At 41.8% G+C, this 14,090-nt stretch overlaps 1 protein-coding gene across 1 annotated transcript in view; it reads right to left on the bottom strand.

Moving 5' to 3' along the window:
• Positions 1-1,308: 1,308 nt before the first annotated feature.
• Positions 1,309-14,090, bottom strand: part of wdr24 (WD repeat domain 24) — a 52,767-nt gene continuing 39,985 nt past the window's right edge. The window contains exons 17-20 of the mRNA XM_039776390.1: positions 13,769-13,869; positions 11,517-11,600; positions 11,303-11,398; positions 1,309-2,037 (exon numbers count right to left, since the gene is read on the bottom strand). Coding sequence (XP_039632324.1) covers positions 11,316-11,398; positions 11,517-11,600; positions 13,769-13,869 — 268 coding nt within the window. The 3' untranslated portion in view covers positions 1,309-2,037; positions 11,303-11,315. The remainder of the gene's footprint in view (positions 2,038-11,302; positions 11,399-11,516; positions 11,601-13,768; positions 13,870-14,090) is intronic.

Here is a 14,090-nt window from a genome sequence, read left to right as displayed (position 1 = left end):
TACCTGCGTAATTACACTTTAAATGTCTATTCTGTTTTTATACTTTATGCTGCCCCTGTTACTTATTATCTATCTACTGTACTACTTATTATTGATGTTCATCTTTAGACGTTGGTTTTGTCATTTGGTGTGGACAGCAAAGAACGAATTTCATCGTACAGAGAGACGTGTTTCCTTGCTGTGCACATGACAATAAACTTGAACTTGAGCCCCCTAGTAGAGAATAAAATGACTACATCAGTGAACATTTAGGGGTGTCAGAATAAAGGGGGTGAATACTGAAGTGTTTTACATTTAGAATTAATTTCAACCACTTTGCAGAGCTCCGATTTCACTTGATGATCAGCGTCAAAGATGACAAATTTAATCCACTGCGATTCAATGTCGTCTAATAATAAAATGTGGAAACCTCCAAGGCGGTGAAGACTTTTTAATAGCCACTGTGTAATACTTGGGTGACGTTACATAATGTGAGTACGGCAACAAAAGAAGAAATTAAATCCATTAGCTGCCTTATAAATGTTCACAACAGTCTTGGCAAATGCACAGCATGATTAGCGCCGGCGCCCCCCAGAGGACTGGAGCTCTTTGAATTGCGCGGTACCACACTGACACCCACTGGGTACAAGGCAGACATGAAAGTTGATTGCAAGTCAGGGTGTATTATGGGGGTCTTTCACGAAGAGTCAACCAGAGGTGCACATTGAATGTCAGTGGCCCCCCATGAAGCCGTCAGTTTTACCATCTGATGCCCCATCAAGCAGTTCCAACTCCACCAAAGAGCAGCCGCTGGTCTGATGGACATCTTCACCGTGTTCTCCGTTCACATACAGTGGTTGAACTTAGAATCTCCGTGGAGCATAACGCTGACGTCACCTTACACGAGGTCTAATCGTGGAGTATGTCGGACTTGATGAACGAGTCGCCGATCTCATCGCCAGGCCAAGTCAAACCACACGACTGAAAATCACTGGGCACGTCACACTTACGACCGTCTGAGGACTTCCTAGCACAGATCTGCAATTAGTGTGCTGCCCGGTAGAGCCGGAGCTGTGCAAAGGGTTAATGGGTACGGCACTCAGGCACACACAGCCCACCGCTACGACGAACGACAAAATGAATCCCGTTTGATCGTATCAGAGTGAGCACCCTGCACCATCAGGCCACCCTTTTTTGCTCTCGTAATATAAAATCGGTGAAACAAAATCAAACCCAATTTGAGGAGAAGCCCCCTCTTTAACTTCCAGGTAGATTTATCATAAAATTTAATTGATTAAATACAAGAATTCAGTGTTTTCAGCATAAGGCCACATTTTAAAATATTTTTATTGAGAATCACGCAGCAGCAACTCATTTTTTTCGCCCTTTCTATTCAGAGATGTGTAACAATTTCAACATAAAAAAATTGCAGCCTATCAGCAAAAAGGGGTCTACAGAGCTGACACCAGAGGACTTTGACCAAGGGGGCCGACATGTGGAGCGGTTTGTGGGGGATCAGGGAAGCTCTTGTGTGTGCTCCACACACGGACAAAGCGGGCACCCTCATCACCATCTGTTTGGCTCTTTGGCACAGCTGCCCAAGTTTACAAGAGAAATAAATTAAGAAACAACCACAGTGATGAGATTGGGGGGGGCGGCCACTGTCAGCCTTGTCCTCACTTGAGGGTCTGCACATCACTGTAGATTTTCCCATCTGAGGTATTTGTGCCTTGGCATAACCTCCTCTTCATCCTTAATCCCGAGTTGTATTGCTTATTCCATCACTTTTACTGGCTTCTCAGCTCCCCTCTGTCTCTTTCTCTAAAGCCGTCTCTTCTTGCCCCCATCACAGAGGCTGAAGATGACAACCTGCTGGTTCAGCTGCTCTGAGGCGTCCCACACAGACACTCGTCTTCAAGATGGGATGGACTGGACGCTGGTGGGCCGCTCTGCTGTCTGTCAGCCACTCATCGGAGCTCGCGGCCAGGAATCTCCAGCACCCCCTAGTGGTGAGCTTGTTCAGGGTGGCACATTCACCCTCCGTCAAAAGTTTCTTATATCTGAAAAAGAAATTATTTTATATATATATATATATATATATATATATATATATATATATATATATATACATACAGTGGTGTGAAAAACTATTTGCCCCTTCCTAATTTCTTATTTTTTTGCATGTTTGTCACACAAAATGTTTCTGATCATCAAACACATTTAACCATTAGTCAAATATAACACAAGTAAACACAAAATGCAGTTTTTAAAATGATGGTTTTATTATTTAGGAGAAAAAATCCAAACCTACATGGCCCTGTGTGAAAAAGTAATTGCCCCTGAACCTAATAACTGGTTGGGCCACCCTTAGCAGCAATAACTGCAATCAAGCGTTTGCGATAACTTGCAATGAGTCTTTTACAGGCTCTGGAGGAATTTTGGCCCACTCATCTTTGCAGAATTGTTGTAATTCAGCTTTATTTGAGGGTTTTCTAGCATGAACCGCCTTTTTAAGGTCATGCCATAGCATCTCAATTGGATTCAGGTCAGGACTTTGACTAGGCCACTCCAAAGTCTTCATTTTGGTTTTCTTCAGCCATTCAAAGGTGGATTTGCTGGTGTGTTTTGGGTCATTGTCCTGTTGCAGCACCCAAGATCGCTTCAGCTTGAGTTGACGAACAGATGGCCAGACATTCTCCTTCAGGATTTTTTGGTAGACAGTAGAATTCATGGTTCCATCTATCACAGCAAGCCTTCCAGGTCCTGAAGCAGCAAAACAACCCCAGACCATCACACTACCACCACCATATTTTACTGTTGGTATGATGTTCTTTTCTGAAATGCTGTGTTCCTTTTACGCCAGATGTAACGGGACATTTGCCTTCCAAAAAGTTCAACTTTTGTCTCATCAGTCCACAAGGTATTTTCCCAAAAGTCTTGGCAATCATTGAGATGTTTCTTAGCACAATTGAGACGAGCCCTAATGTTCTTTTTGCTTAACAGTGGTTTGCGTCTTGGAAATCTGCCATGCAGGCCGTTTTGCCCAGTCTCTTTCTTATGGTGGAGTCGTGAACACTGACCTTAATTGAGGCAAGTGAGGCCTGCAGTTCTTTAGACGTTGTCCTGGGGTCTTTGTGACCTCTCGGATGAGTCGTCTCTGCGCTCTTGGGGTAATTTTGGTCGGCCGGCCACTCCTGGGAAGGTTCACCACTGTTCCATGTTTTTGCCATTTGTGGATAATGGCTCTCACTGTGGTTCGCTGGAGTCCCAAAGCTTTAGAAATGGCTTTATAACCTTTACCAGACTGATAGATCTCAGTTACTTCTGTTCTCATTTGTTCCTGAATTTCTTTGGATCTTGGCATGATGTCTAGCTTTTGAGGTGCTTTTGGTCTACTTCTCTGTGTCAGGCAGCTCCTATTGAAGTGATTTCTTGATTGAAACAGGTGTGGCAGTAATCAGGAAATTGAACTCAGGTGTGATACACCACAGTTAGGTTATTTTTAACAAGGGGCAATTACTTTTCACACAGGGCCATGTAGGTTTGGATTTTTTTCCCTAAATAATAAAACCATCATTTAAAAACTGCATTTTGTGTTTACTTGTGTTATATTTGACTAATGGTTAAATGTGTTTGATGATCAGAAACATTTTGTGTGACAAACATGCAAAAGAATAAGAAATCAGGAAGGGGGAAAATAGTTTTTCACACCACTGTAGATATATATATATATATATATATATAGATAGATAGATAGATAGATAGATAGATAAATATGAAAGGCACTATATAATAGATAGATAGATAGATAGATATGAAAGGCACTATATGATAGATAGATCTGACGTATAATATATATGTGTGTGTGACACAGTACCTGCCAAATAATACAAAGAGTGCACACACACACACCACCAGTCAAATGTCTGGACAAAGCCAGAAATGTTCACGTTTTTAATAGAAATGCTTACCTTTTTTAATCTTGATACCATTCAGTTGATTTTAAAGTACAGCCCAGGCATTACCAGTGTGTACAACAGCTATTACTATTTTAAATAACTTGTTTTAATTTATTATTCACTTATGGCTACAAAACCTCGTTTTCAGCAGCCAGCCAGTCCTTCATGTCCTAATGCTCAGCTCCCTTTGCTCATCCATGTTAATGTTAATTGGTTATTAAAGAAACCTTTCTAACTTGTTTAGCACCAGTTAAACCACCAGATATCCGTGGGTTGCCAGGTTCAGTTCTGGGTTCCATAATGAATCAGCTTTCTCCAGAAACACGTCAGTCTAATGATGTCTGGCAAAATGAAGGTTAGTCCATGTGACAGACTGCCAACAAAACTGCAAAGCTTGCATTCAAAGGTGTCCGCTACTTCCTTGAGAGAAGAAGGCAACTTGGATCTGACTGGGACAGAAAAAGCAGGGCAACTGTGTAACAATAGGAGGACATCCAAATGTTAATGTGCAGTGTGAGAAGCAAACGCCTTACAGCTCCTCCGCTGACTCCTTTACTAAATACGCACCAAATACCAGCATCGTCTGCAAAGGAGAAAAGACGACTCCGGGATGCTGACCATTCATGCGCTTTCCCAGTCATCTTCCATCTGACGTCAGTGTTCTTTTGCCCATTATAACCTTTTTTTTTTAGATGGCAGTTTCAAATACATTTTTATTTCTTCTTTGACATTTGCCCTCTAAGGTCAGCATCCCAGCATGCTATTTTCTGTGTTTTGCGGACAAACAGGAATATGAGATGAGACAAGTCAGTCACGGCTCAGTTCCAACCTCTCACTCAGTGCGTTTACCTGCACACACCCAAACTGGGATTAAGTGAGTAACCCAGTTAAGACAGAAATCTGCCATCTTAATAATCCGCGTTTGCATATTCAAGTGCGCATGTCAAAACACACTGACGTCATTAAACTACGGCAAAAAAAAATAAAGAGTTCAACGTCATCGTGGGCCACCATGAATCTGAAAGCAAGCATTATCATTATCTTGTGTTTTCTAAATATGTTTAGTCCTTCGTGTGCTCTGAAGTAAATCGCATTCGTCCGCTTTCTGCATGGGCCGGAGTGGTGGCTCTGAGGCTAAAGGGTCTGGGCTGGTAACGCCAAGCTTGCCAGTTTGAGTCTTGCCAGTGACAGAAGGACTGCCACTCTGCTGAGCCCTTGAGCAGGGCCTTTAAACCTGCAGTCGCTCCAACAGCTGACCCTGCACTCTCCCCTAAAACTCTGAGTAAATTGGGGTCTGGGAAAAAGAGAATCTCTCCTCGGGGATTAAAACAGTATGCCATCCTCGACCTGAGCCCCCAGTGATTCACGATATGAACGCTGCCTGCTGTGCCACCCGTTCGCACTGTTTCAACATACTGATGACAAAGAGCTGGATGAAGACTAAGCTGACGCTTCATGAACACGTTTCTGTTACTGGAGTGCACACAGCGCATTCATTTCTGTTTGGCCGTGCAGTCGATTAAACCCTGCAAAAAAGCGGCTCATCGGTACGTGTGCCTTACACCCAGTGCTGCTGCAAAAACAACAACCCAGCAACTGTTACTTCAATAAAATAAGCATTGCGTTACGTTACTTTAAAAAGTAATTGGACTATGTAGCGTAACATTACCCCCCAGCACTGCACGTTCAGCTCATCAACAGAAACGTAGTGATTTCTGAAATATTGCAAATAATGGGATCATCGGAAGTCTGCCTCAGAAAATTGATGTCATGGACATTTCTACCCGTGGGCACAGACTCACCAAAACGGAAGGCTGGAAAAATGTAGCCTGGTCTGAAGAATCTCGATTTCTGTTGAGTCACAAAGATGGTTGACACCAACAGCATGAACCCATGTAGCCCACCTGCCAGGTGTCCACACTGGTGCTGGTTGTGTAATGACGTGGGGGATGTTTTCTTGGCACTAATCAGATGTAGCAACAATAATCACATGACTCTGTTTGACCAATCAGACATAGCAACAATAATCACAGGACTCTGTTTGACCAATCAGATGTAGCAACAATAATCACATGACTCCGTTTCACTAATCAGACGTACCAACAATAATCACATGACTCCGTTTCACTAATCAGATGTAGCCATGCAGTCACATGACCACACACAAACTCCCATGACGTTTCACTGCAGCCTGTGAGAGACTTTTTAGTCATGCGGGGCTCCTGATCACTGCTAAACGGTCACAGCGTCACTGCAGGAACCTTGAGAGCCGACTCCTGCTGAAGCGTAACCATCACTTCAGTGAGTGAAGAACAAGCACAGGCACAGGCAGAGGCAGTCAAGGTACAGTGAGACTCCTTGTACGCACACAAGCTGCCTTGTTCTGATGTTACTTTCTATCAGCTGTGCAGGTGAACATGCAGTATTATACTGTCTGTGTACAGGATGTCTCGTCACTGTCAGTAGTTGGCACTGTTCAGACAGACATGTCACCTACTGGAGGTCTCGGCTTCAAAAGCTTTGTTGGGAAAAACTCAGATTTGGAACTTTGTGTTATTTGTGCATCTTTATTTTGTAAAGATGTGATTTAGTTTTACTCATTTTTTATTTTGTTATTTGGAAATGGCAGAATTTGCACATTATTTTATATTTTTCTCTGTCTTATTACTTTGCTAAAAAATAAATAATTTATTATGATCAAACAGTTACTCAGTACTTGAGTAGTCTTTTCACCAAGTACTTTTTTACTCTTACTTGAGTAATTTTCTGGATGACTACTGTTTACTTCTACTTGTCTGACTTGTATCTCAGAATGGATGAATAGTAACTTTCTCAAGTTAAATAAAACTGAGAAAACTGAAATCTTAGTGATTGGCAATAAGGGATACAATGAGGCTATCTATACTAATAAAAGGCAAAGCCCTCACTGACTCACTCATCACTAATTCTCCAACTTCCCATGTAGGTAGAAAGCTGAAATTTGGCAGGCTTATTCCTTACAGCTTACTTACAAAAGTTAAGCAGGTTTCATTTCGAAATTCTACACGTAACGGTCGACAACGTCCGCCATGTTGAACTTTCTTATTTATGGCCCCATCTTCATGAAATTTGGTAGACGGCTTCCCTGCGCTAACCGAAACCGATGTATGTACTTATTTCGATGGTATGACGCCATTGTCGGCCGCCATATTGAACTTTACAACGTCACTAATTCTCCAACTTCCCGTGTAGGTAGAAGGCTGAAATTTGGCAGGCTCATTCCTTACAGCTTACTTACAAAAGTTAAGCAGGTTTCATTTCGAAATTCTACACGTAACGGTCATAACGGTCGACAACGTCTGCCATGTTGAACTTTCTTATTTATGGCCCCATCTTCACGAAATTTGGTAAGTGGCTTCCCTGCGCTAACTGAAACCGATGTACGTACTTATTTCGGTGGTATGATGCCACTGTAGGCCACCATATTGAATTTTCCAAACGTCACTAATTCTCCAACTTCCCGTGTAGGTAGAAGGCTGAAATTTGGTACTTATTTCGGTGGTATGATGCCACTGTCGGCCGCCATATTGAACTTTTAACGGAAACCGATGTCTGTACTTATTTCGTTGGTATGACACCACTGTCAGCCGCCATGTTGAACTTTCCAACGTCACTAATTCTCCAACTTCCCGTGGATGTAGAAGGCGGAAATTTGGCAGGCTCATTCCTTACAGCTTACTTACAACAGTTAAGCAGGTTTCATTTCGAAATTCTACGCGTAACGGTCATAACGGTTGACAACGTTCACCATGTTCAACTTTCTTATTTATGGCCCCATCTTCACGAAATTTGGTAGGTGGCTTCCCTGCGCTAACCAAAACCAATGTACATACTTATTTCGGTGGTATGATGCCACTGTCGGCCGCCATATTGAAGTTTTCAATGGTCTTTGTTACTTATGGGCCCATCTTCAAGAAATTTGGTACGCGGTTTCCCAACGCTAACTGAATCCTACTTATGTACATATATACGTCCATAGCCTGCAGCTCGGTCACCGTGTGAGGCGCCGTTGGGTCCCCCATCCCAACGCCTCTCACGTTGTTGGCTGCCTGCCTATATAAGGCCGTCTGTCACTCCAGTCTCTACATTCCCTTCCTTGCTTCGCCACGGGATTCACGTCTCCCTGCTGATATCTACATCCTTTTTATTTAATCCACGGCTTCTCCGCTGTTTTATTGTTCGTTTATTACGATTATAGTTATTGTGTAGGTATTTTAGACTTACTTTACATTGTTCAGGTACCCATTTCCTTTATCATTCTAACTGTACCCCCATTAACTTGTCTATCGAGGTGATCACCACCGATCAAAGAACTGTCACTTACCGAGTGGTTTCCATGCCCGGAGATGGCACCTACCTTTTCCATTCTCTTTGTTACATATTGCACGGCCATATCAGGCTCACACTTGATATCCGGAGGAACATTGTGTCTTATGTATTGAATGACTGGGACAGGTTCAAGGTGTGGACTGATGACGGTACAGGAGATAATTATACTATACAGGAGCACTATAAGAGCCCTTCACCTATGGTTCTGCATGTGAGTTGATGGCTGCCGCTGAATTGCTCGGTTGTCGCTTTCAAGTGTAACGAAATGGCCAAATATTTTACACCTTTGGACAACCGCCAATGCCTCTTAAACATCTTAGATTCACAGGTGACGATTTGAGTAGTGGACACTTTGATGTTTATGAATGTTTAAACTCTCAAAAGCTGGATGTAAAGTTATCGATGAAACCAGTTGTGTGCTTTCAACGCTTGACAGATGCCGAATGTCACTTCAACACAACAAGTCCTACAAATACTGTCGTAATTGAAACAAACCATGAAACTCAAACCGATTATGACAGCAGCAATCCAAGCTGTGAGATTTGAAACAAGATTACTGTTCACATGGCCAACTGTACGTTACATGCTCAAGAGTAAGCTCAGCGCACAGCTTGGTCATATTACAACCGGAGGGCCGAACTGACAACGTGGCATCCAAAGAGATCTTTAACAAATAATTATTGGTATATTTTCCATCACTTTAAAATGGTTTAATTTTCTTCTCAATAAAAATTTTAAGGCAGTACTTCGCCGCTGTGAAGCGCGGGTATTTTGCTAGTTAGAAATAAACTGAATACATTAAGATTAAATGTCAAGACGGAGGTAACAAGCTTAGGGGTTAGTGATGGGTCGTTCTTGAACGATTCGTTCATTTTGAACGAATCTTTAATGTGACTCGGGAAGAACGAGTCGTCTCGTGGGAGTGATTCGTTCAGTTGTGCATGCGCATTTGCGCAACTTCCTATAGTTTCTGTATTGGAATAAGCTTAACCAACTCAGTCTGAGCTGGAAACAGTATTGATTAGTTCATCTCTCGAGTCTTCGGGTTCGAGTCGTTTGTTCATCACGTGACAGCCCCATAAGCTTAACCTATGCAGTCTGACCCGGAAAGAGAATTGATTAGTTCATCTCTCGAGTCATTCATTTTTTTATCACGTGACCACTGACCGGCTCAGTACCTCAGTCAAATACTAACGTAAAATTCCATTTGTTGTATGTTGGATCATATTTAGAAATTATAACAAAATTATCAAAAATATCTAAAACGCATTTTCTTATAAATAAAAAAGGTCTGTCAATATCTGTCACTATGATTTTGTTACAGTTTCTTGAGGATCTGTGGTGTGTTACTTTATAAATAAATAATCCTGTTACAAATAAATTATTGATTAATTATTGTGATCAACATTTGTGTAAGCAGTAGATGTGTTAGGGAGGTAACGGGTAACATTTTAATTATATTTTGATAAAATGAACGAAATGAATGAAATGACTCGAAAAAAGATTTGTTCATTTTGCTGAACGAGACTCAAAGGTCCGAGTCGGTAAAATGATCCGAACTTCCCATCACTATTAGGGGTAACTGTTGACTGTAATCTGAATTTTAAATCGCATATTCATCAGATCACTAGGACAGCATTTTTTCACTTAAGAAACATAGCATAAGTTAGACCTCTTATATCATTGAAAGATGCTGAGAAATTAGTTCACGTGTTTTCAGTCAACTAGATTACTGTAACGCACTCCTCTCAGGACTACCCAAGAAAGACATAAATCGTTTGCAACGAGTGCAGAATGCAGCTGCTAGAATCCTAACTAGAAAAAGAAAATCTGAGCACATCTCTCCAGTTTTGATGTCACTACACTGGTTGCCTGTGTCATTCAGGATTGACTTTAAAATTCTGCTTATGGTTTATGAAGCCTTAAATAATGTCGCCCTATCTTATATATCAGAATGTCTGACACCTTATATTCCAAATCGTAACCTTAGATCTTCAAATGAGTGTCTCCTTAGAATTCCAAGAACAAAACTTAAAAGAAGTGGTGAGGCGGGCGGCCTTCTGCTGTTACGCACCTAAAATCTGGAATAGCCTGACAATAGGAATTCACCAGGCTGATACAGTAGAGCAGTTTAAAACACGGCTGAAAACACATTACTTTAACATGGCCTTCTCATAACTTCACTGTAATTAAAGTCCTGATACTCTGTATCTCCAACTCATTATAATAACTATTCATGGTGGCTCTAAACTCTGTACTAACCCCATACTCTCTCTTCTGTTTCCTTTCCTGGCTTGCGCCGCCACCATCTACTCAAAGCACCGCGATGTTCCAACAATGATGGATGGATTAAAAGCCAGAAGTCTGTTTGACCTTCAACATCAAGTGACTCTGTGAGAACCCTAACTACAAAGAGGACTATTTCATTTATGTTAGGTAGAATGACCAGAGGGGACTGGGTGGTCTCGTGGCCTGAGACCCCTGCACATTTTATTTTTTCTCTTCAGCCGTCTGGAGTTTTTTTTTTTGGTTTGTTTTTTCTGTCCACCCTGGCCATCGGACCTTACTCCTTTTCTATGTTAACTAATGTTGTCTTATTTTAATCTCTTATTTTGTCTTTTATTTTTCTTTTCTTCAGTATGTAAAGCACTTTGAGCTACTTTTTGTATGAAAATGTGCTATAGAAATAAATGTTGTTGTTGTTGTAGAGTAATATTATTTTGAAGTAATGTTACTCTTACTTGAGTACAATTTTTGGCTACTCTACCCACCTCTGCCTCCATGTTTGTAGGTTCAAACCCCAGTAGTGCCATAGTCCACACTGTAAGCTAACATGGCATCAGTCATACTGTACCCATAGCGGGGCGTTCATCCAGATAGCTTAAAGTCACTGACTCAGCTCTTTGTGTGCCAGTGTTACCAGTGCGCAATAACATTGGCTCCTGTGAGTTGGCTTGAAGTGACCAATGAAATTATAGAACAGAAAAAACACTTGCCTGCAATATGGCGCTAGGACTCGGCCCACTCCCTGGCCCCCTTGTCCACGTCTTGTAATCTGTCAAGGTTTCTTGTTACCAGCAGGAGAGCTTTCCCTAAAGCAAAAGAAAAACGGCGAGGACGATGACAATTGAAACACACAACCGGCAAGAGTCCTGGACACAGAACGAGTGAAATTCAGCTCAAAAGGCGCCAGGATCGGGTTACACTTACTCGTCTCAGCATGGCATTGTTCCAGTGTGGTCACCAGCTCTGACAGACCCTGTGACTTGAGGTCATCCTTCCATCCTTTGCCAACTGTAAAAAAAAGCACACAACGCCGTGATCCTTTTTAAAAGTACCCAACAGCCTTTGCATCTCATTCATCGCTGGTCACACCACTTATGTACCTTTTCATGGTGGGCATTACAGGCCAGCAGGGGTGTCTATTCATCTGGGATGAAACGATGGACAAGACCTGCAAACCATGGCGGCCACACTAGGGAGTTTCCGATGTTGCATCTGAGATTTTAATGATAACCTGACACAACATAATCGTCAAACCCACAAAATCTAATTCTGGAAACCCTGAGCAGGGCGGCAGACCATCAGTGTGCCCACTCACACACGCACCCATTGGAATCGCCACTCACCCTAACCAAGGCATTCTAGGAGGAGAGACATGGCATTCAAATTCAAAAACAGATGTTCTGCGTGGATTTAAATGACATGATGAGCGCTTGGTGTAGACAGGATGTGAGCTGTTTAGTGAAGTAAAGTTTGGGCACGGAGGGTGGCACTAAACAGACAAACCAACAGGTAACACACCATTTAGATGGAGCATTAAACACAACCATTCGCTTATCTTAAAAAGCTTGAAAGGACATGAAAAAATCATTCACTTTTCACACGGTGGGAGGACAAAAATAATGTCAGCTTTATGGGTGCCGGTCACTGCTGGGGGCAACAATGGAAACCCCTGACTGGATAAGGAGGTCAACCAGCATGACATGACGGTCAAATGGTTATGGCCTTCGGGGAGCTGGGCAGATGTTCTGCATGTGGATGAAAAATGAGCCAAAATTCACTGTTCCACACCCAGGACTGAGTCCCTTAAAAATACAAAGTATGCTGCGGTTTCAGTCTGTAAGAGCCATTTTCCTAGTTCTATAAGATTCATGAATATTTTACTAGATGAATGCATGATCTATTGGAGGTTCCTAAATCCCCCGTAAGTAGAATTGTATTGGTATATTCTTGCCATTTCTAACAGCTTTGAGTAAACATTATTCTTCAGTTAGTGACAGCCTTGTCTTGAGTAAGGTGTAGAGGCATTACAGTTTTAAACCGTGCTCATACCTGAGGGCCTACGGGCTCTTTGAGTGTGTGAAATAACTCTAAGAAAACAGTGCTTATTTAAATACTGTACCGTACGCTTAAGGCGTACAGAAGGAGAAATTAAGAACCTTTAAGTACAGAAGAAGTTAAGAATCTTTAAGTATAGAAAGAAGAAGTAAAGTACTTTTAAGTACAGAAATAACTAAAGTTTTTCAAGAAAAGCTAAGTTTATAGAAGATACATTTTTCCTTTTTTTTGCCTTTTATTCTATGTGTGTAACTATTTTTCCTTTATTCTTGTGTGGATTATTTGCTTTTAACTTTCACTATATATTTTGAAAGTTAACTTTTGGACTGTGAGATTTCTTTCGGCACACGTGTAGCCCGTGCTCAACTTCGCCTTATACTTCGGCGGCTACACAGTCCATGAGACATTTTGTAAACTACAAACTATGAAATTAATTTGATTACCTTCTCTCATGAATTCGTTACCTAATCAAGTACAATTAAACAAAATGGTAGCCATCCTATTTTAGAATATATATTGTCACGCATGCACGTTGAAGGCACTCCTTATTGAGGTATCTAACAGCCCACCAGGATAGGAGAGGGTGCTATCAGTAACACCGTCATCTTCTTCTCTCCCTGCAGTACAGAGAAAGGGCAAGTGACTCCCCGGAAGGAGGCATCATTTTGGCAAGCGCGACCCACCAGACAGAGTTGGCGAGCAGACTGACCCTGACTGACAGCTAGGAGCCAAATCTATTTTAAATACCCTTTTGTAGCCCAAACACAGGACAAAGACGCCAGAGGAGGGTAGTTTTTGTTTCTTTTTTTGTTCGGATATTAAAACGGGACGACCCTGCACCAGGCCACAATATTTTGTCTTAACGTTTACCAACTAGCAAAGGAGCACCTGGGGATAGCAGAGGATTTGTGCCCCCTTTTGTCCTAAACCATATGTCTTGTGTCAGAGCAGATTTCAAGAGGAAGCCAAAACTTCCTTGCAAAGGACAAGACTCTGCTCTGTCCAGTGTGAATAAAGTCAAAAAGATAGGATTAAAATACAACAGGGCAAAATTCATAAAAGAGAAATAACCATATTAAATAAATTCCACATGCAAACAAACTGGACGATGCTGCACTGACCTCTCTCCTCTGTCTGCATCTTGGATTTCACCTCACCACCTGATGGTTGCCAGCAGGAGATGTCCTTCTTGAGCCGGTTAAGGAATTCCGTCTGGCACGTTCTGACAATGAGAGCAACAAAAAGGGGGAAAAGAATGAAGCAAGCATACAAGAAGTCAGATTCTCCACACGATATTACAAGGCATCTTCAAAAACTTTCAAAGAATCTTCATGAAGGTAAGGGACAAGTTAAATTCATAACATCTAAATGGACTGGTTCTCTCTACAAGCTTCTACAAGGTTTTCGGTCGAGAGTGAAGACAGTTTTATGCCATTTCTAAAA

Source organism: Polypterus senegalus, chromosome 13, assembly GCF_016835505.1.
Source record: "Polypterus senegalus isolate Bchr_013 chromosome 13, ASM1683550v1, whole genome shotgun sequence".
Lineage (NCBI taxonomy): Eukaryota > Metazoa > Chordata > Cladistia > Polypteriformes > Polypteridae > Polypterus > Polypterus senegalus.
This window is presented reverse-complemented; position numbering and strand designations above follow the sequence as displayed.